This window comes from Martes martes (genome assembly GCF_963455335.1).
Source record: "Martes martes genome assembly, chromosome: 1".
NCBI classification, from domain to species: domain Eukaryota; kingdom Metazoa; phylum Chordata; class Mammalia; order Carnivora; family Mustelidae; genus Martes; species Martes martes.
The window spans coordinates 146,373,694-146,393,743 of NC_137888.1; the positions used below are offsets into that span (position 1 = coordinate 146,373,694).

The window sequence follows — 20,050 nt, forward strand, 5'->3', positions numbered from 1 at the left end:
ACAAACGTTAAAATCCTATATATTGGGCCCCCTGGGTGGCTCAATCTGTTCAGCGTCTGCCTCTAGCTCAGGTCATTATCCCAGGATCCTGGGATGGAGCCCTGTGTTGGGCTCTGCTCAGCAGGGAGTCTGTTCCTCCTCCACCCTCCCTCCCTGCCCACTTGTGCTCTCTCTCAGGTATATAAATAAAATCTTTAAAAAAATATATATGTGTGTATATGTATATACACACATATATATGTACATACAAATCTCATTTTTAAAAGATACTATTAAATATTAAATATTATAATATTAAATACTAGGTAGTCTGAGGCACCTGGGTGGCTCAGTTAGTTAAGTATCCAACTCTTGGGCTCCTTCCCCATAAGCAGGTATATGCATATTCTCTAGTAAAATAAATAAATAAAATCTTTTAAAAAATTAGGAAATCTATTATTTTATTGAAGTGAAGGAAGAACTCTATAAATATCCTAAGACAGAAACCAAAAGACCATTTGATGAAATTAACATTCATCCCTTAACAAAAACACAAAAATTATCAGACACCCTTCCAATCAATAGCCAGCATTATGTTTAATGGTGGAGCATTAGTACAGCACTAATGTCATCAAAGTAAGAACAAGTTAAAAAGTGCTTGTTAGCGGGGCGCCTGGGTGGCTCAGTGGGTTAAAGCCTCTGCCTTCAGCTCGGGTCATGATCCCAGGGTCCTGGGTTCGAGCCCCGCATCGGGCTCTCTGCTCCGCGGGGAGCCTGCTTCCTCCTCTCTCTCTCTCTCTCTGCCTGCCTCTCTGCCTACTTGTGATCTCTGTGTGTCAAATAAATAAATAAAATCTTAAAAAAAAAAAAAGTGCTTGTTAGCATCGCTACTGTTTAATGGCATTCTAGAAATTCTAAGGAATGCAACCGACAAGAGAACCATATGAGAAGTATACATAACAAAGAGTAAATTTATCATTATTTGAAAAACATAACTGTACATCTAAATAACCTACAAAAACAAATTGAAATATTAACAGAAACATTAAAATTGTTGATATTTATCTTATGATCAACAAGAACTAGTAAAAAAGACAACAGTTAAAATCACATTGACAACACCAATAAAAAACATTCTAACCACTTAGCCGTAACAGTGCAGGACTCAAAAAAATTACAAACCCCTGACAGACATAAAGGCAACCTGAATAAAAAGAGGGGCATACCTTGTTTTTAGACAGCAAGACTCAAAATTGTAAATGTGTTCAATTTTCTCTAAAGTAATCTACAGTCATTTAATTGCAACCCCCCAAAATACTGAGACTTCTAGAGGAATTTAACAAAATGACCCTGAAGGTTATCTGAACGAACAAGCAATGCCCCTCGCCCCCAGTTCAAACTTAAAATTAAAGACATTGTTATGCTTCACCCTCGTTACTTCTGTATATACTTCTAAAGAACAAAGGCATTCCCCTACCTAGCCCCAATACCATCACCACACCATGTTAATAGTGATTAACACCACAGTCTAATACAGTCCATATTCAAATTTACCCAACTGACTCCACATGCCCTTTATATTATACTTTTTTATTTTTTAAAGATTATTTTAGAGAGAGAGAGAGGGGGGAGACAGGCAAAGGGAGAAGGACAGAGAGAATCCCAAGCAGAGATCCCTGCCGAGCGTGGAGCGTAACACAGTTCCTCAATCCCACCACCTTGAGATCATGACCTGAGCTGAAACCAAGAGTCTGAGGCATAACCAACAATGCCACGAAGGCTCCCCATACCTCTTTTTAAAATCCAAGACTCTAACTGCAGATTATGCACTGATTTGGTTGTCATGCCTTGGTCCCTTTTAATCTAGAACAGTCCCCATCTCTATTCCTTATTTTTTTTCTTTTTGCATTCCATCAGGAAGCACAGATCAGTTTGACACATTACTGGCAATGCTGAAATATTAACCAGATCTCTCAGTTATAAAAGAACTTCCCCCCACTTTTACACTAGTAAGTGGAATGACATTCTGAAACTTAAGAGCATACCATGTTCTGTAACAACTTTTCACCCAATGGTTTGGCCATTGATGATCCTTTCCCAAACCAATCAAACTGAGCAAAATGTTTCTTCTAATTCCATCATTTCATCTGTATTTATCCAACTTGAATTTTTCAGGTAAGAGCTTCATCCAGCCATCTACCCTAAGACAGAGTTATTAAACAAGACAAAAAAAGGCTGGATCCCTGATACCATCAGGCTGGATCTGCTGGGAGCCATGTAACAGAAAAATTTCTATCTTAAATTTAAGCCCCCATTATTCAGCCTTTATGTTTAGCAACCATCACTTTCATACAGTCTAACAAATACAGGTATTTTCATATGATAGCAAACAATATAACCACTAAAAGTGATCACATAAAGCTCAATTTATTAAAACGGAAAAAAGTTGAGAACACGCTCTTTAACAGAAAAAGGCAGGACCAGAACAGTATGTAGCATACACTATTTTTAAAAATTGCGTATGAACCAGTATATACAATGGAATATTACACCTCCATCAGAAAAGATGAATACCCAACTTTTGTATCAGTATGGACGGGACTAGAGGAGATTATGCTGAGTGAAATAAGTCAAGCAGAGAAAGTCAATTATCATATGGTTTCACTTACTGTGGAGCATAAGGAATAACACGGAAGACATTGGGTGAAGGAAAGGAGAAGGGCATTGGGGGAAACTGGAGGGGGAGACAAACCATGAGAGACTGTGGACTCTGAGAAACAAACTCAGGGTTTTAGAGGGGCGGGGGTGGGGGGATGGGTGAGCCTGGTGGTGGGTATTAAGGAGGGCACATATTGCATAGAGCACTGGGTGAGGTGCACAAACAATGAATCTTGGAACACTGAAAAAATAAATTAAATTGAAAAAATGTTCAGAAAAGGTTGTGATTACCTCTCCATGGCAGGATTTTAAGGCAGGTTTAACTTTTTAAATATTACTGGAATTTTTATAACGAGCATGTACTATTTTTACTAACAGAAAAAACAATGAAGCCCTTTTCAGCTTAAAATGTGCCAAACAGATGCAGCAAGAGTTCGGGTCACATAGTTTAGAACTTGCAAATCAGCTTTAATGACTGTAATATTCCTTTCTTTTCCTAATGTGTCATTCATAAACACTGGCAATCTCCATTTTAAATCTTACATGTTTAAAAAACCATCTTTAAATTGGTGGTTTGGAATATGGGAAACATTTTCTAACAAACAGTGTTGTAAGTGGTGATTAAGTTCACCACTTACACTTACTTACACTTACTTCTTGGACAGCCAAGAAAGCCTACCTGTTCCATAATTTTGATGTAATTAAGCAAACAACTAAGAGTATTAGCTAAAATTCTAGGAAGGGAGGAAGAAGTAAAAGGAGTTTTTCATTTCCTGTATACAATGATAATGGAAAATACATTTCAGAAATACTTTTTTGTTTAAGAGTTCCCTACTGCCATATCCAACCTTCCCATCTCAGGTGCTCCACTCCCTGGCCAACAAATATCCTAATGTACCCTAGGACTCAGCACTCCCCTCCAATCTGCTCTTCAAGGAATATCACGACACTGGGGTGCCCAGGTGGCTCAGTCGTATAAGCGTCTGCCTCCAGCTCAGGTCATGATCCCAGGGTCCTGGGATTGAACCCCGCATCCGGCTCCCTGTTCTGCAGGAAGCCTGCTTCTCCCTCTCCCACTCCCCATGCTTGTGTTCCCTCTCTCGCTGTGTCTCTCTCTGTCAAATAAATAAATAAAATCTTAAAAAAAAAAAAAAAAAAAGAATGTCACAACACTAACTCCTAGGTTTTGCACAGCAGCCATGGTATAATAAAAAGAAAACCTAGGCTAGAGACCTGGCTTTCAATTTCTAGCTATATGATCTTGGATCAAATAGTCTCTCTGAGTCTCCTCACTTGTAAAATGGGTATAAATCTCACATCATAATATTGTGTGGACTAAGGCAACCTAAAAATACATGGTTTTGGGGCACCTGGGTGGCCCAGTCGGTTAAGCATCCAACTCTCAATCTCAGCTCTGGTCTGGTCTTGATCTCAGGGTTGAGTTCAAGCCCTGAGCTGGGCTCTACACTGGGCATGGAGCCTACTTAAAAAAAAAAAAAAAAATTTACATACACACACACACACACACACACACACACACACACATACATATACTAGTATTATCATAGCTATTAATAATGAGACTTATCAAAGGCCACCTATATAGAAATGAGCAGAGCGAGATCCTGGTCTTCTGAGTCCTCAACCAGTGCTCCTTCCAATATACTCAGCTGTCTTCCTAGGTTGTAACATCACTGACTTTCCCTTGCCCCACACACACTCCTGGACTGGCTCTCTCATTGAGCAATTAAAGAAAGGAGTCTTGTTGCATGAAGTTCAGGTCATGTATAAAAACAAATCTTCTTAGAAATGATAGCATTCTTTAAAAGGAGATGCTTATTAACCCCAAACTGATCTCATTTACTTCAGTATAACAGAACTGCAGTTCACATATAACAGTTAAGTGGAAAATTTCAGGCTCTCTGGGAAAGATGATTGTCTTGGGGCAGAAGCTAGGTACCCTCGGTTTATTTCTGCTCTTCACAGTCTCCTTCTTCTACTCCCAGAATCAGACTTCTAGAAAAAACACCAAGTTTTTCAGGTGATGACAACAGCTAGGTAAGAGCAGGGAGACATACAGAGAGCAGAAGCTGTAGTAGTTCACACCATCTGGGCTGTCTGCTTGGGTAACTTCCAAACTGCTAATGTCACTGCAGTTTCTGATGAAAACGTCAGGGTCTTCGTATTAATTACATTACCTATGCGGATCCCTTCTTGGAGCTTAATTTAGGGACTTAACTCTTCCCTTTTCCCCATCATATGGGGTACCCAACCTGAATACAGAGATCTACCCTTTTTATGCCCTCTACTCACACAAATTACCTAATTAAGAATAAGGCTTCAGTGATTTGTGCAAGTCTGTACGGACTGGAAACAGGAATTTGGGATTTCACCAAATAGCAATCTACTTAAGACACAGTCTCTTGGAACACAAACTAAAATAGGGGACTACCTGTAGCAAGGCATACAGTCAGGCATTCACAGCTAGTGGTTCTGAATGCAATTTCTGAGATAATTTTGAAAGCATTACCTCAGTTCTAGATAACTTTGTCAGTCACCCAAGTCTTCCCCTTTTTAGCCTGAGCTTTTTTCTGCCAATTTAAAGAAATCTTTTTAGTTTCCATCTGCTTTTATTCCCAGTAAGATAAGTGTTTAATGAACACCTGACCATCTGTGTAAGTGCTAAGTTCTACCAAGGATTCAGGTTGAAAGATATATTCTGGGAAGTTTTAAGACTCCGTACATGCTGTGCAAAAGAGAACTGTAAGGAATGGTACTGGACAGCTAGTTCATACCACTAATGCCAGTCACAATTCCCTGGCAACAACACTGACAAATATCAACAAAGGTAGAAAAGTAACAGACAAGCACAGGGATTCAAGGGGGGTGGGGTGGTAGGAGGTACGAGGTAGACAAGGAACAGCCATCTTATGTTAAAGGCAGAAAAGGGGAAAAAATGTTTGTATATTTCAACTGGGGTTGAGGAAGAGAAAGGGGAGGGAAAGGAAGGTGCTATGAAGTCAACTTTCTCCTCTCAAAGTCCCCATAAAAACCCATGTGTCTGCCTTCAAAACCATGCAATCAGGCCTGGTGTTATTACTGGATTCTTCAGGCCCAATTTCTGAATGAATGAACGAACAAACAAAAAAAGGGCAAGAAACCACACCAAACCCTTTTGCTTACAGAAACCTGAAACAAGTCTTTTTCCTAAAATGTGAAAAAAAAGGCTTAATCTTTACAAAGGTCTGTCTAAATACCTTAATATGAAAGCCATGTACTCGACTCAGGGTACATGCTCATGTTCATGCACACACAATAATTAAAGCAACTTAAAAAAAAAAATCATGTCAGATACCATGCCAGATTCTTTACAAGTAACAGTCTGCTCTGCAAGTAACACGATAGCATTTAAAGAAACACTGCATTATCAAAAATCACATATATAAACAATGATTTCTATGGGAAAATGGGAGGTGGGAGACAAGGGAATTTAAGATTGCAGTTAAGAATGATTTTTTTCGTTAGGAGTATCACTAATAAAGGCATGTTTTTAGCTATAAGCGTACACTGTAAAACTTCAACATCACTGTGGAAATCCTACAACTGATCACACCTCACTCTGTCCCCTTTTCCCAGCACTCTCACTAGCATAATCCTTCTGGTGGTTTTTCAGATTAGTTAGGACAGACACGAATAACATAGAAGAGCAGTGCTGCTCAATTGCCTTTGTTTCCTATAGGACTAGCTCCCTACCTTGTTATCTGATTGTTAAAACAAAAACGGCAGTCTGCCTAATTAAAACCGTGCTCCTTCCCCCTCTCTCTCTGCATCTCTGCCTACTTGTGATCTCTCTCTGTCAAGTAAATAAACAAAAATCTTAAAAAAAAAAAAAAAGAATCAAACCGTGCTCAATTAATCCATGCCATCACAATAAATTCATGTTACAAAAATATAATCTGTAAGGTAGCTGGTTGTATTATTTTATTATTCTTCCCAACAACTTTACTACACAGGCATTACTACACTGGAGTCCTATTTAATTTCTGAGTATACAAAAAGGGAAATCTTCTAAATAGTGGAGACCACTGCATCCAGTCCCTCTATTCACAAGCTCAGGACCAGGTGAGGTTGAGATGGCAGATGGCTTTCTCCTGTTCCCTTAGTACATACCAGATCCCCACATGCCTCACTCTCAAAGTAGAAACTATCTTAAATATGATGAGTCTGATGATTAAAGGGAAATTCTGAATATAAGCAAATTTTGCTGTGCTATCTTTAGAGCCACATTAAGACAAAACTGATAGTATTTCCATTCTACAAAGAGGTCAGGTGGCTTGTCCAAAGTCACAAGCAGTACTCCATTTTCAATTGTTTCCTGGATCCACGCGAATTTTAACCAGTGAAGTATTAACACCAATTTCAAATATATATTTTTATCTATCATATATATTTTTTAAGTTTATTTTTATTTATTTATTTGAGAGACAGAGTGTGAGAGTGGAGAGCTCAGAGGGAGAGCAGACTCACTGCCAAGCAGGGAGCCCGATGTGGGACTCAATCCTGGGACTCCAGGATCATGACCTGAGCCGAAGGCAGTTGCTTAACCAACTGAGTCACCCAGGCGTCCCTATCATATATTTTATCTTTATCCATTTTTATCTATTTTGATGAATTGCCAGGTTTTTATAATATTGCTCTGAGGCCTACATTTAAAAAAAAAAAAAAATTCCAAAGCCAATCATTCCTCTAAAGAAATACCCTGGTTATCACTTTTGAAAACAAACTTCGGGGAACCTGGGTGGCTCAGTCTGTTAAATGACTGCCTTCGGCTCAGGTCATGATCTCAGGTCCTGGGATCGAGCCCCGCCATCGGACTCCTTGCTCACTGGGAAGCCTGCTTCTCCCTCTCCCTCTGCTTGTGCTCTGTCAAATAAATATATAAAATCTTCAAAAAAAAAAAAAAAAAAAAGAGGAATGGCACTGTATTTCTCTAAAATGTCAATGTCATAAAAGAAAAAAATAGAAAAAAGGTATAAAAATGGAGAATAAAGTGACATGGCAGCTAAATGTAGTATCTGATGCTAGACTAGATTTTGTATTGGAAGAGAATGAATGCCATAATTGACTCTTTAGGCCCAATCACAAAAATGGAAGGAACACAGAGATGGTAGATTAAAGTATCACATCAATGCAAATTTATAAAGTTGATAATTACATTGCACTTATGCAACATCTCAATTCTAAACAAATATGCTAAATAAAATACACTGAAGTATTTATGAGAAAAGAGCCATGATGTAGGTAACCTACCCTCAGATGATTCAGAAAAAATTGCATGTGCTGAAAAAGTGAGCAAATGGAATAAAATGTTAAGAGGTGATTCTGTATAAAGGACAGATGGGTGATTTTTACTAATTTTATTTTTCAGCTTCTTATAAATGTGAAATAATAGCCAAAAGAAAAGTTCAAAACATCTGTAGATAAAGCCCAATGCTTGCATTCTGTGAAAGCATGTGTCTGGAACAGCAGTTCTCAAACTTTTTGTTTTGGAACCCCCCCCCATATATTTTTTTTTAGATTTGATTTATTTGAGAGAGAATGCGAGAGCACACAAGCAGAGGGAGAGGGAGAAGCAGACTTCCCATTGAGCAGGGAACCTGATCTGGGGGCTTGATCTCAGGACCCTGAGATCCTGACCTAAGCCAAGGGCAGCCACTTAACCAACTGAACCACCCAAGTGCCCCACCCCTCTATATTCTTAACAATTACTGAGGAACTTAAAGATTTTTTGTATGGGTTGTATCTATTGATATTTACCATAATAGAAATTAAAATGGAGAAACTTCAATATTAATCAGTTTTCAATAAAGTAAACTCATTATATTTTAACACAAATTTTTTTTTTAAGATTTTATTTATGTATCTATTTGACAGACAGAGATCACAAGCAGGCAGAGAGGCAGGCAGAGAGAGAGGAGGAAGCAGACTCCCTGCCAAGCAGAGAGCCCGATGCGGGGCTCGATCCCAGGACTCCGGAATCATGACCTGAGCAGAAGGCAGAGGATTTAGCCCACTGAGCCACCCAGATGCCCCAGCATAAATATTTTTAATAATTTATATTTTCAAAAATGAACAAGAAGTTTTAATGTGTCATCATTTTACATTTTTGCAAATCTCACTTTTGTCTGGTATAGAAGACAGGTTTTCTTGACTGCTTGTGAATTTTATCTGTTGTGTCATCAGAGTGAACAAATGGGTGTCTGACACCCTAGGGCCTAATGAAAGCCATCTTGCAATTTAAAAACAAAAGGCCTACATCATTTTACTACTATAATGTAATATAACTATAATTTACTTTGAAATACCTTACATAAATGTTGATGTAAAGGAATCATGAGAAAAAAAAAATAAATGAATGATGAGTTTTTAAATTAAACTTTAACCAGAAAGAAATACCCTCTAAAAGTGAGAATCAAAGGCCAAACCTCAGAGATGGCTACTAAAAATACTTTTGCTATCTTTATCTCTGATCAACCTGGGGCTTTATTATTAGCAACAGGCACGTTAGAAATGGGTTTTTACTAGTAAATCAGTGATGTTCGGAATTAGTGATATACAGACAGAACAAAAATATCTGGAGCTATTCCATACCCTTACATTAACAGGACAAAGGAATCTGGAGGGTCACCGACTGGAGTAGAACCCAACTGGAGGTTGGGTCTACCAAAAAATCCCGAGGCTAGCCACATGTTTACAGTATTCTGGTACCTGACAAACATTTGCAGGACAATATTCAAGAGCAGGAATCTTTCACATAAGAAGTGCCAGGAGTGCTGAAAGAAAACAGAACTGGGACACCATCAAACTTACAGAACTTTTTTTTTTCTTATGTGTGGGCATACTTGTTTGCTAATGTTTACATATGATAAAATGCGACTTTTGGTGTACCCTCGTAGCAAGGTTGTGATAAAGGTAACCTATGGCCCTCACTTAACTTACTGATGACTCCCTGGTACGTACTTAAAAAACCCATAATGGCCATTCTTGACTAACCTGGATTAAATCAGTGTATTAGTAGATATATCTAAAACCTGGTTCCTTGGACTCCAGTTTCTTAGTACAAGGATCTGAATGATATGGCAAGGGAAACGGAAGCTTCTGAGGCACCAACGAGGGAAAAACAAGATTACTATTTCATGCCCACCCTGGGAGGCTCTCACTAACAAACCTAGAGAACATTTAACCAGAGAAGATTAAGGTTAAGTCTGTCAGAAAAATGAAGTTGCCAATGAGGATTTCATATATATACACACACACTTCCAAACTGAGTACCACATTTCATACAAAAAGTAATGCCTTCAGAAAACAAGAGCTTATTTGTAAAGACAATGAAAAATGACTGGCTAATTTGTGTCGGTTAACATTTTTAGAAATGTATACGGAATTCCAGGTTTAATAAAAAAGGAATAAATATACTCCACCCTACCTTTCTCACTGAAAGCAACTAAGAAACCTTGGACAGAAAGCATGGAACAATTATCTAAGCACTGAAAAAAAAAAAAAAAATGGAAGCAGGCAGACTGGGGAAGTAACAAAAAAAGTCCACCGAATTGGTAATGAAATTTGTTTTCCTACCTTATCTCGTGGCTGGGAATCAAAAGCAATCTGAAACCCGGAACTGCACTCTGGGTACAGGAAGAGCTCTGAGGAAAGGGACGCCTACAGGTGACAGTGAATGGGGGAAATCTCTTTCCATTCTTTCCCTTCTCTAGTTCTAGCTCCTAGGCAATTCCACAGGGATAGTGGCAAGAACAGTGGTGACCAGGCAAGCACATAAAACTTCAAGGGAGGCAAAGAATCCTTCTGACTAGAGGAACTGTGCTCCCAAGAGCACAGAAGAATCCCTGCTGCTCTTTAACTCTCTATTCTCTTGCTACTTAGCCTCAGAGACAGACATATTTATAAGAAGCACATGGTAGAGTAAGGAAACTAAAACCCTGGCTTTCTGGCTGGATGACCACAAAAGGGAGTCCCTAAGAGCCAGAATATATTGGGGAAATCTCAAAGAAGAGGGAGCTCCCTCAAGAAAACAGTCCCATGGTGTTATGAACTCCAGGGCTCATCCATGCATTATGCATGTGTGGATCTGACTCTAAACAGCAGAAGGTGGTTGCCGGCTAAACCTAACCAGCCTGACTGCCTGCTATAGAATCATCATCATCACCAACAGTGAGGGCTCTCCACAGGATTTAAACTAGACCCGGGATCATGTAACATAATACACAAAATGTCCGAGATACAATTCAACATTTATTGTCATTTAAAGAACGATGAAAATCTCATATTCCATAAGGAAAGGGCAAAAACAGCAACTCTATGATAATACCGATGCTAGAAATGGTTAGACGAAGACTTTAAAGATTTTATTTATTTATTTGAGAGAGACAGCGTGAGAGAGAGCACAAGAGCGGGATGAGGGGCAGGGGAAGAAGCAGACTCCCCAATGAGCAGGGAGCCCAATGTAGGACTCAATCCTGGGACTCCAGGATCATGACCTTAGCTGAAGGCAGATGCTTAACTGACTGAGCCACCCAAACACCCCTAGACAAAGACTTTAAAGCAGCTATTTCAACCACACTACGTTAAGTACAAATACTCTTAAAATGAATGGAAAAACAAAATCTCAAGCAAAACCACAACGAAATTAAAAAAATAAAATGGTCAAAATTAAAAATTCACGAGATGGGCTCAACAATACAATGAAGATGACAGAGGAAAAAGTGAACCTAAGACCAATTAATAGAAATTATTCAATGTGCAAAACAGAGAGGAAAAAAAGACAAAAATAAAAACTGAACAAAGCCTCAGACTTCAAAAAACACATCAAAAGATTTATTTGTGTCTTCAAAGTCCTGGAAAGAGAGGAAAAAGAGTGTTGGACAGAAAACTATCTGTAGAAGCAGTAGCTGAAAATGTCTTATATTTTGCAAAAAACGTCTTAAATTTCACAAAAGACAAAGATTCAAGAAGATCAGAAACCCCAAAGAGAATAAACCAAAGAAATTCACACCCACACACATCACAATAAAACTGCTGAAATCTAAAGACAAAGCAAAAATCTCAAAAGCAGTCACACCAGAACAACACATTACATATGGGGCAACAAAAATTTACATGACTACAGATTTCTTATCAGAAACCAAACTGACCAGAAGGAACATTTTTCAAGTGCTAAAAAAAAGTAACCATAAACCCAAAATTCTGTAACTACTGAACATATCTTTCAAGAATAAAGGCAAAGTTGGGGTGCCTAGGTGGCTCTGTCGGTTAGGCATCTGATCCTTGATCTCAGGTGTTGATCGCAGGGTGGTGAGTTCAAGCCCCTTGTTGAGCTCCATGCTAGGCGTGGAGCCTACTTTTAAAAAAAAAAAGGAGAAGAGGGGCACCCAGGTAACTCAGTGGGTTAAAGCCTCTGCCTTCAGCTCAGGTCATGATCCCAGGGTCCTGGGATCGAGTCCTGCATTGGGCTCTCTGCTCAGAAGGGAGCCTGCTTCCTCCTCTCTCTTTCTCTGCCTGCCTCTCTGCCTACTTGTGATCTCTGTCTGTCAAATAAATAAATAAAATCTTAAAAAAAAAAAAAAAAAGAGAGAGAGAAGAAAGGCAAAGTAAAACTCTCCGGTGAAAAACCAAAACCAGAAAACCAATAAAGAGAACTTATTGCCAAAGTTCTGCTCTGAAAGAAATGCTTTAAACAAATTCTTCAGGTGAAAGGGAAACGATACCAGAGGGAACCTAAGACTTCAGAAATGAACAAAAAAGAATCAGAAATGTAAACATGTGAGTCAATAATGAGAGTATTTTTTCCTCCTCTTAAGCTAGTATGTGTGACGTTTGAAAGCAAAAGCTTTCAATAAATAAATAAAATCTTAAAAAAAAAAAAAAAGAAGAAGAAGCCAGTCCTTGGGACACCTTGCAAATAAATAAATAAAATCTTTAAAAAAAAAAAAGAAAGAAAGAAAGCAAAAGCTTTCAATGTTTGTAGATGTAATACATATGGCCAATACAACATAAGACTGTAAAGGGTTATTACATGGTGGGATGGTTTCAATATTTCACCTGAAGTGGTAAAATATTAATTCTAAGTACACTGTGAAAAGCCAAGGATATATATTATAATCTCTAAAGCAACCACTAAAAAAACCATATAAAGATCATCGAAAAGTCAACAGAAAAATTTAAAAGAAATACTAAAAAATATTCAAATAATCCAGAATGCAAAAAAACAGAGGAAGCAAAAACAATTAAGATAAATCCAAATAAACAATAACTGCATTAAGTGTAAAAGCCTAAATATACTGATTAAAAGATTATGAGAATGGGTTAAAAAAACAAGACCCATCTATTTACCATCTGTAGAAACCCACTTTATTTATTCAAGGTTTTTTTTGGGGGGGGGGTGGCGGGGAGCAGAGGGACAGGGAGAAGGAGAATCCCAAGCAGGCTCCACACCCAATGCAGAGCCCCACTAGCTCATGACCTGAGCTGAATTCAAGAGCTGGAGACTCAACCGACTGAGCCACACGGGTGCACCAGATTTTATTTTCTAATATCTCTACATCCAACATGGGGCTTGAACTCACAATCCCGAGATCAAGAGCCTCATGCTCCACCAAATGAGCCAGCAAGGTACCCCAAGAAACACACTTTAAATATAAGTTAAAAGTAGAAGGATAGAAAATAACATACCAGATAAACACTAACAAAAAAATGAAGTAGCAGTATTCATATCAGACAAAGCAGGTTTCCAAGCAAGAAAAATTACCAGGAATAACAAGGGTCATTACATAACAATAAAAGGGTCAATTCGTTAGGAAGATATAACAATCCTAAATGGGTATGCATCCACCTAACAAGAGAGCCTCAAAAAAAATGAAGCAAAAACTAACAGAACTGAAAGAAGAAATAAATCCACAATTATCGACGGAGACTTCGATATTCCTCTCTTGATAAACAATAGAACAAGAAGACAAAAAAATCAGCCAGGATATGGAAGAACTGAACAACACTATTAGCCAACTGACTCAAGTTGACATTTATAGGACACTCCACAGGAAAACAGCAGAATATATATTCTTTTAAAGTGCACATGGGAAATTCACTAAAATAGAACATATCAAACCTTAATAAATTCAGAAGAACTGAAATCATATAAAGTGTGTTCTCCAACCATAATGGAATTAAAGTAGAAACCATTAACACAAAAACTGCAAAACAGCCAAGTACTTTGAAATTAAAACACTTCTCAATAATTCTTGAGCCAAAGACTAAGCCTCAAGGGAAAACAAAATATTCTGAGCTGAAAGAAAATGAACAATATGTCAAAATTTGTGGGGTCCTGAATATAAAGGAAATTTATAGAATTAAATCCTTATACTGGAAAAGGGTCTCAAGTCAACAATACAAATTTCCACTTAAAGAAACTAGAAAAAGAGCAAAGCAACCCAAACCAAGCAACAGAAAAGATATGAAGAGCAGAAATCATTAAAACTGGAAGAAAATAGGGGAAAAAGATCAACAAAACCAAAATTTAGTTTTCTGAAATGATAATAAGTATGACAGTGATAAACCTCTAGCCAGAGACCAAGGAAAAAAGACAAAGGGCACAGATTATCAATATTAGGAACGAAAGAAGAGCTATCACTACATATCCCACAGATAAACTCACTCAAGAAGAAATAAGATGAACAGTTCTGCAACTACTGAAGAAATCAAAACCTTATTTAAAAACCTTCTGAAAAAAAAAAATCCTCAAGTATAGTCCTGGAATTATTTCAAATAGAAACCAACTTATTGGATTCACAGAGAAAAACCCTCTATATAGACACTTTTCCTCTTCTAATACATACTTAAAACCCATTTGGTAATTCAAAAGCCTTGATAACTTACTGTAAAACATACAAATTTCCATGGATAGTAATGGAAAACAATACATACTGTGCTGCATTCAACTCAATTTCTATCAGAACTTTTTAAGATTTTACTTATTTGAGGGGCGCCTGGGTGGCTTAGTTGTTAAGCGTCTGCCTTGGGGTCAGGTCATCCTGGATGAGCCCCGCATCCGGCTCCCTACTCAGCAGGAAGTCTACTTCTCTCTCTTCCACCCCCTCTGCTTGTGTTCCCTCTCTCGCTGTCACTCTCTGTCAAATTAATAAATAAAATCTTAAAAAAAATTTTTACTTATATAGAGAGAGAATGAGAAAGCACGAGAAGGGGAGGATCTGAGGGAGAAGCGGACCCCCTGCTGAGCAGGGATCTCCCCATGGAGCACTCCCAGGACTCCAGGATTATGACCTGAGCTGAAGGCAGTTGCTTAACCAACTGAACCACCCAGGTGCCCCCTATCAGTACTTCTTGATCTCTCATTAATGTGGTCATTATGGTCACTCCTAAAGGATCTTTGATACTACTTTGTATTTACAGTAAGTAAAGTATTAACAATACAAGAAGTCAAGAATATCACTTGGCTAAGTACTCAATGACAGACTTACCAATGGTTAAATCCTACAAAGCAGGGTACCTCACTTCAAACAGCTGAAGTGATCCTTAAAAGTTGTGTAAAAATCAAGTACCTACTATTTAGGTAATATACTGAAAAGTGCTTTAAGTATTATATAGGAGATTGAACCATATGAAATTGCCAATTATCAACTGGTTTAACGCAGAACAGTATAAGCATGAAATTCATTCTACATTTAACAAACATATTCTGGAGATTTTTCATAACAAAGGTTATTTCCAAATCTAGGATATGAATACTTTTCATGAGTCTATTTTTAATTTTTTTTGACAGTGGGAAATAGCTTTTTTATTTTATTTAATATGTTCAATTTGCTATTTTTAATTCTTAAAAAAAGTAAGCCCTGTTATCTGAAGCACGGACTCACTACAGGGTAAGGACTAAGATCCATCAAGGCTCAGGGGCGCCTGGGTGGCTCAGTGGGTTAAGCCGCTGCCTTTGGCTCAGGTCATGATCTCAGGGTCCTGGGATCGAGCCCCACATCGGGCTCCTTGCTCGGTGGGGAGCCTGCTTCTCGCTCGGTGGGGAACCTGCTTCTCTCTCTGCCTGTGCCTGCCTCTCTGCCTGCTTGTGCTCTCTGTCAAATAAATAAAATCTTAAAAAAAAAAAATCCATCAAGGCTCAAAATATTAAACACAGAGAATGCAACCATATTTCTAAGATCGCAACATTTCTTTGCTCAAAATCCTTCCATATCTTATCTCACAGGGTCAAAAGTCCCTACTGTGGTCTATAGCCATTTCCTGCTACTCTCATCCCTCCTCTACTCCACCCTGGGCTTCTGGCAGTTCTTCAAACACCAAAGCACACTCCCTCCTCAGTGCCTTTGTACTAACTTCCTTGGCCAGAAACGCTCATCAAAGACATCCAGGAAGGCTTACCCCCTCCTCTGCTTCAGATGTTTGCCTGTCATCTCAAAACAGCCTTTTCTGACCAACATATTAAAACAGTACCCCTACTACAAGCCACTGTATTTTTTTCCCCTTGTTTATGGTCTGTTTTCCCCCAGAAGAATACAAACTACAAAGAAGAGAGTCCTTTGGTTTATTCATTGCTACATCCCCAGAGTCTTGGACAGTAGCAGGCTCTCAATAAGAATCTGCTGGACAAGATGCTACACAAAGACTGCATATTTATTTCCAACTAAAGCTTCTGTCACAGATACCAAAAAAAAAAAAAAAAAAAAAAAAGGGTTAAGAAAACAGTTCAGAACCCGGCAGGCTCTGCTATTCAAAATGAAACAACTACCATTTAGAAGAAAATATTTTATTTTCAGTAATATATATTAAGGAATGGCTGGATAAATGCATGCGTGCTACAAGTCTCTGTTGGTACAGAATACTTCGCTTTATCACATAGACTTTCACTAAGTCGTTTCCCCATGAACCAAGAAATTCTGGCTAAAGATACTTAAGGAAAAATAGAGGTGGGAGTTAACCTACTGACACATAAGAATTAGGAAATACAGAATATACGAATCCAAACCTCACAGCAGAGAAAAATACCAGAAATAGGAATTGGAGTGATTGTCCCCTTAGAGACACTGAGACAGAAAAAGTCCGAGACAGATTGCACCCTTTCCCTTTGGCGCCAGGGATGGTACGAACAGTCAGTCCGGGGGTGCAAGGCGTGACCGTCCCGGCAAGGGGCTTCGGAGGGCGAGACCCGGACCCTGAGTGGGATGGGAGTGGCGGATTCTGGCCGCTCTCCTCTCCCAATAATTTTCGCTCAGGAGCAAAGGTAGTGCTGACTGCTCCTACCCGCTCCCAAAAAGGGTTGGGGGAGGGTTGATGAGAGTAGACCCCTCCCCTCCCCCAAGGATGGTCCAGGCCCCCGCAGGAGCCCAGTCTCCCGCTCACCCGGCTCCCGGTTGATCTCGATGTCGAAGTGGCACTGCGGCCGGTCCTGCGCCCCCATCGCGACCGAGGCGGCGGCAAGAGCTACGAGAAAGGGGGAGGAAAGCGATCAGGGCGGGAGCTAGGGCGGGGGCTGGGGCGGAGCCCGCGCCACGATCGCCTCGCGCCGGCCTGTCGCGATACCACGGGAGGCCGAGCCTGGGTTCCCTCCAGCCCCGGGCCTCCCGACTCCCAAAGAGTGCGCACACACATGCGGGCGAGCTCTTCACCTGGTTGGCCTCCAGCCTGAGCAGCTCTCCGTGAGCGGAGGAAAAAGCGCTGCCACCGCGGCGGCCGGAGCCCAACGCCACTAACCGACCACCACCCCCTCCCCCGGGCCGGCCTCCCGGTGCCACGCTAAACCCCGCGAGAGTCGGGGACAAATACCGCGAGAGCACAGCCTCGAAGGGGGTGTTTAACCGAAGAGTGCGCGCGCAAGTGGGCGTGTCTGGGAGCTCCCGAGGAGCTTCTAGCCCGGCGCTCCTATACCTGAGCTAGTCTTCTTTTGCCCCGCCCCTTTCCTCGCATTAGAGTCAGTCGCCCAATCCGGGCGCACTGATCACGCCTGCGCTCTCTGATTCCTCTGGTCCTCCCTCAAGATCCGTGAGTGTTCGTGCATTTTCCGGTATCGCGATGCTTCCGTGTTGTCTACACCTGCGAGCTAGCCGTGAGAAAGGAAGTCGAGGTTCAGTGAACAGAAGGATCGTTTGGCCTGTTTTCGTTTTCTCAAGGCGTAGTTATGACACTCTCTTCCTCTTAGACTGTTTCACTTCAAAGGCCTTAGGTGTGCGTCCGTCTTCTCTCTGGAGTCAGCATCGCAGGGACAGTCTTTGTTCAAGCCCATTCATCTTTTGTGAAGTCAGTTCAAGACCTTTGCCCACGTTGTATTCGTGTTCGTCTTACCATTGAATGCGGGAGTTCAGAGTACAAATGTTTTGTTAAACAGGTGATACGTGTATGTTCTAAATACAAATCTTCTGTTATATAAAATTCCGAGTATTTTCTCCTGGGCTGGGTCGTTTCATTATTTTGATGGTGGTTTGTGCAAAGCAGTTAATTTTAGTGAAGTTACTTGATCAGTTTTTCGTATGGTTTGCTTTTTCTGTGCTAAGAAATCTCTGCTTACTCCAAACTCCTGGAAATTTTTCTCCTGTGTTTTCCTCTAGAACTTTTACGTGTAAGTCTAAAATCTATTGGAATTTTTCATTGTGGTGTCAGGTAGAGGTTGCGGTTCGTTTTTTTTTGTTTGTTTTTGTTCCCCGTATGAAAACATAGAGGAGTTCCACCACCATTTGTTTAAACAAAACAAAACAAAACAAAAACAAAAACAAAAAAAACGAAACAAGCAAAAAAAGAAAAAAAGAACCCTGCCTTTTGTTTGTTGAATTACCTTAGCTTTCTGTGTTGCTGTTTCTGGACTCTATTTTGTTAACTGTTCTATGTATCTTTATGTTAGGGCCAAACTGTTTTGTTTTTGTTTTTAAGTTATTTTCTTAAAACTGTAAAATACACAATAACAAAATTATCATTTAACTCTTTTTAAGTGTAGGGTTCAGAGTCAGTACATTCACATTGTTGTGCAATTAACACCACCATCTAGCCACAGAAATTTTTTCACTTTGGAAAACTGAAACTCTGTATCCATTAAACAATAACTGCATTCTCTCTACCCAGCCTCAGGCAACCACTCTCCTTTTTTTTTGTTTTTTTAATTTATTATGGTAAGAACACTTTATATGAGATCTACCCTCTTAACAGATTTTAAGATTTTATTTATTTATTTGAGAGTGCTTGAGTGAGTAGCAGGAAGAGCAGAGGGAGAGGGACAAGCAGACTCCTCACTGAGTAGGGAGCTTGGCACTGGGCTTACAGCTGGATCCCAACCCACAGAGCCACCCAGCTCCCCCCACCTTAACAGATTTTCAAGTGTACAATATGGTATTTTTATCAATAGCCCAATGTTGTAAAGCAGATTTATCCCCTGGCAACCACTCTTTTTTATTCTTTGCTTCTAACTAACAGTTTGTTTTAGTTACCACGTGTTAAATGGAATCATACAATATGTGTCCTTTGGTGTCTGACTTGTTTCACTTAGCATAATATTCCCAAGTTTCATCGGTGTTCTCACATATTGGAGGATTTCCTTTTTTAAGGCTACATAATACTCTGTTGTATGAATATACCATGATTTCTTTATCCATTCATCAGCAGATGTACACTTGGGTGGCTTCCATCATTTGGCTATTGTGAACAATGCTGCTGTCAAGATGAGTGTGTAAATATCTCTGAGATCCTTCTTTCAATTCCTTTGGGCATATACCCAGAAGTAGAATTGGTATGTCATAAGTCATAAGCTGTTTTAAATTTTTTTTTTTTTAAGGGCACCTGTGTGGCTCAGTCGGTTAAGTATCTGCCTTCAGCTCAGGTCATGATCCCAGGATCCTGGGATTGAGCCCAGCATCAGGCTCCCAGCTCAGTGGAGAGCCTGCTTCTCCCTCTCCCTCTGTCTCCTGCTCTGCCTACTTGTGCTCTCTATCTCTCTGTCAAATAAACAAAATCTTTAAAAAAAATTTTTTTTTAAAGATTTTATTTATTTATTTGAGAGAGTGAGAGGGAGAGACAGCAGAGGGGCAGAAGGAGAGAGAGTTGGAGAAGTGGACTCCCCTGCTGAGCCAAAGGCAGACACTTAGGGACTGAGCCACCCAGGCACCCCAAGATAATTCTGTTTTTTATGGGGAACTGCCATTCTGTTTTCCATAGTGACTGAACTATTTTACATTTCCTTCAGCATTGCACAAGGATTTCAATTTCTCAACATCTTCACCAACACTTGTTATTTTCTGTTGTATTTTTTTAAATAATTGCCATCCTAATGAGTGAAGTGGCACACTGTTTTGATTACTGTAGCTTTATAGTAAATTTAAAAATCAAGGTCACTTAG

The 20,050-nt window shown here is 39.6% G+C and overlaps 1 protein-coding gene across 7 annotated transcripts in view; it reads right to left on the reverse strand.

Moving 5' to 3' along the window:
* NKTR (natural killer cell triggering receptor) overlaps window positions 1-17,497 on the reverse strand; it is a 58,676-nt gene extending 41,179 nt beyond the window's left edge. For 3 of the 7 annotated variants that reach the window (XR_013967937.1, XM_080823233.1, XM_080823234.1), the window contains exons 1-2: window positions 17,340-17,484; window positions 17,074-17,154 (exon numbers count right to left, since the gene is read on the reverse strand). Coding sequence is in view for 4 of the 7 variants with exons in the window: in XM_080823233.1 (XP_080679359.1) it covers window positions 17,074-17,131 (58 nt within the window). In the remaining 3 variants the exon portion in view is untranslated. Of the gene's footprint in view, window positions 1-17,073; window positions 17,155-17,339 lie in introns of all 7 variants that reach the window. The other 4 variants (XM_080823232.1, XM_080823231.1, XR_013967936.1 and 1 more) reach the window with 3 other exon arrangements.
* Window positions 17,498-20,050: the final 2,553 nt, after the last annotated feature.